Raw genomic sequence first — 1677 nt, 5'->3', positions numbered from 1 at the left:
GGACAAAATATCATGTCTGCATCTTGATCAATGAATAACCACTAAGACAACAATATGCAATGTATTTATTATTGAAACTGTCTTACTAATCGGTTTTGAAACTGTCTCATTACTATTTGTTTCTCAATAAAATTATTTAAAAAAGAAATATGTAACTATAAATGCCAACAAAATACACACTCAGAAATATTTTTGCAATAGAATTTATCAAAATTGCAAATAAGGCAAATTCCAAAAAGTAAAAATTCGATAAAATCACCTGTCCAAACATATTGCTGGTGCATATTCATTTTCCAATATTATTAATGGTTATCTAAAATAGCATTTTGTGAAGCACATTTGCATCTTTAAAACTATGAAATTAAATAATTAAAATGTTAAAAAAGCACTTAATAAGAAATACAGGAAATGAATTTTTATCTCATTCTCATACTTCCTAAAGTAAGATTCATATGTTTTTCTACTCTAAGCCTAGTTTGAAATAAAATAATTTTGAGAATAAAAAGAAGAGCAAACTTACAAGGACATTCCCACTCAGGGCAGCAGATGTCAGTATTCACTTGGACAGGCCTTCCTCGGAAACCACAGTCAGGAATTTCCAAGACCTTTGGGCAATTCAGAGACCAATTGTACAGCGTCCATTCCATATTAAGGCATATGTATTGGCTACAGTTATAAACAGGATCAAATTGCAGAGGCTGTTAATAAAAGAAGAAAACAAGTAAGCACCGCCCAATTTTCAACTACTTTTTTCAGGCTTTTTCTAAGATCTCACACTCGCCTCACCAACATATTTCCTAAATACCAAAACTTCTGCAAGTTTCATGCAAGCCTTCAGTTGCTCAAAGCAAAGTGTTGAATCCTGTACTCCTTGCTTTCACTCACAACCTACACCTAATTCAGCACCAAATTTTGTAGGCTCTGCCTTCCAAACATATCGAGACCCAGACACTTGTTATCAACTCCACTGCTGTCACCTGGACCAAGGCACCGTCCTTTCTTGCTCACGTTCTTATCACAGCCTCCAGTCACTGCCTGACACCCTACTGGTAACAGCAGTCAAAATGATCCTGGAGCAAATCAGATAATGCAGCCCCTTGGCCAGAAAGCACAGTATCTCTTCCTGGGGGGCTGAGAATAAAGATCCTAGGCTTTGTAAGTGACCACAAGGCCTCACGCCAACTGCCTTATTCCTTACCATTTTCCTCCTCCCTTACATAATGGTCTCTGTTGTTGTCTTAGTGTATGAGACACAGTGTGGTCTCTGGATTTTGTGCTTGTTATTTCTCAGATCAGGACAGTGGCCTTGACCTCTCTGCATTGTGCCTCTAAACTTCCTCGGATCCTCTCAAAGTCCCATCTGAAATGTTACATCCAATTTACCGAAAGTAGTTGCATTTTTCTGCCCAACAGTGTATTCTAACACTTTCCTAGGATAGTTTATTGCCAGTTTCAGAAATGCCGATATAATACAAGCTCCATAAAGGAATATTTTTCCTATTTTTGTTCTATCCATGACATCTGACTAGTGCTTGGTCAGAAATGGTGATAAATAAGTATGGGCTGAATAAATAATTAACTTTTCAGATGAGTGGCATATTTGAAGAAGTTGTGAGTGCATAAAGCTATTAGCTCTAGGGGCTCAAGACTATGTTTTTGGATTATCATAATTCATTA

The 1677-nt window shown here is 36.7% G+C and overlaps 1 protein-coding gene across 1 annotated transcript in view; it reads right to left on the bottom strand.

The window, feature by feature from the left end:
* The window catches only part of Otogl (otogelin like), a 162193-nt gene that overhangs the window by 33407 nt on the left and 127109 nt on the right, over positions 1–1677 (bottom strand). The window contains exon 38 of the mRNA XM_004623891.2: positions 521–698. Within this exon, the coding sequence (XP_004623948.1) occupies positions 521–698 (178 nt within the window). The remainder of the gene's footprint in view (positions 1–520; positions 699–1677) is intronic.

Source organism: Octodon degus, unplaced genomic scaffold (assembly GCF_000260255.1).
Source record: "Octodon degus isolate 3935 unplaced genomic scaffold, OctDeg1.0 scaffold00004, whole genome shotgun sequence".
NCBI lineage: Eukaryota > Metazoa > Chordata > Mammalia > Rodentia > Octodontidae > Octodon > Octodon degus.
This window is presented reverse-complemented; position numbering and strand designations above follow the sequence as displayed.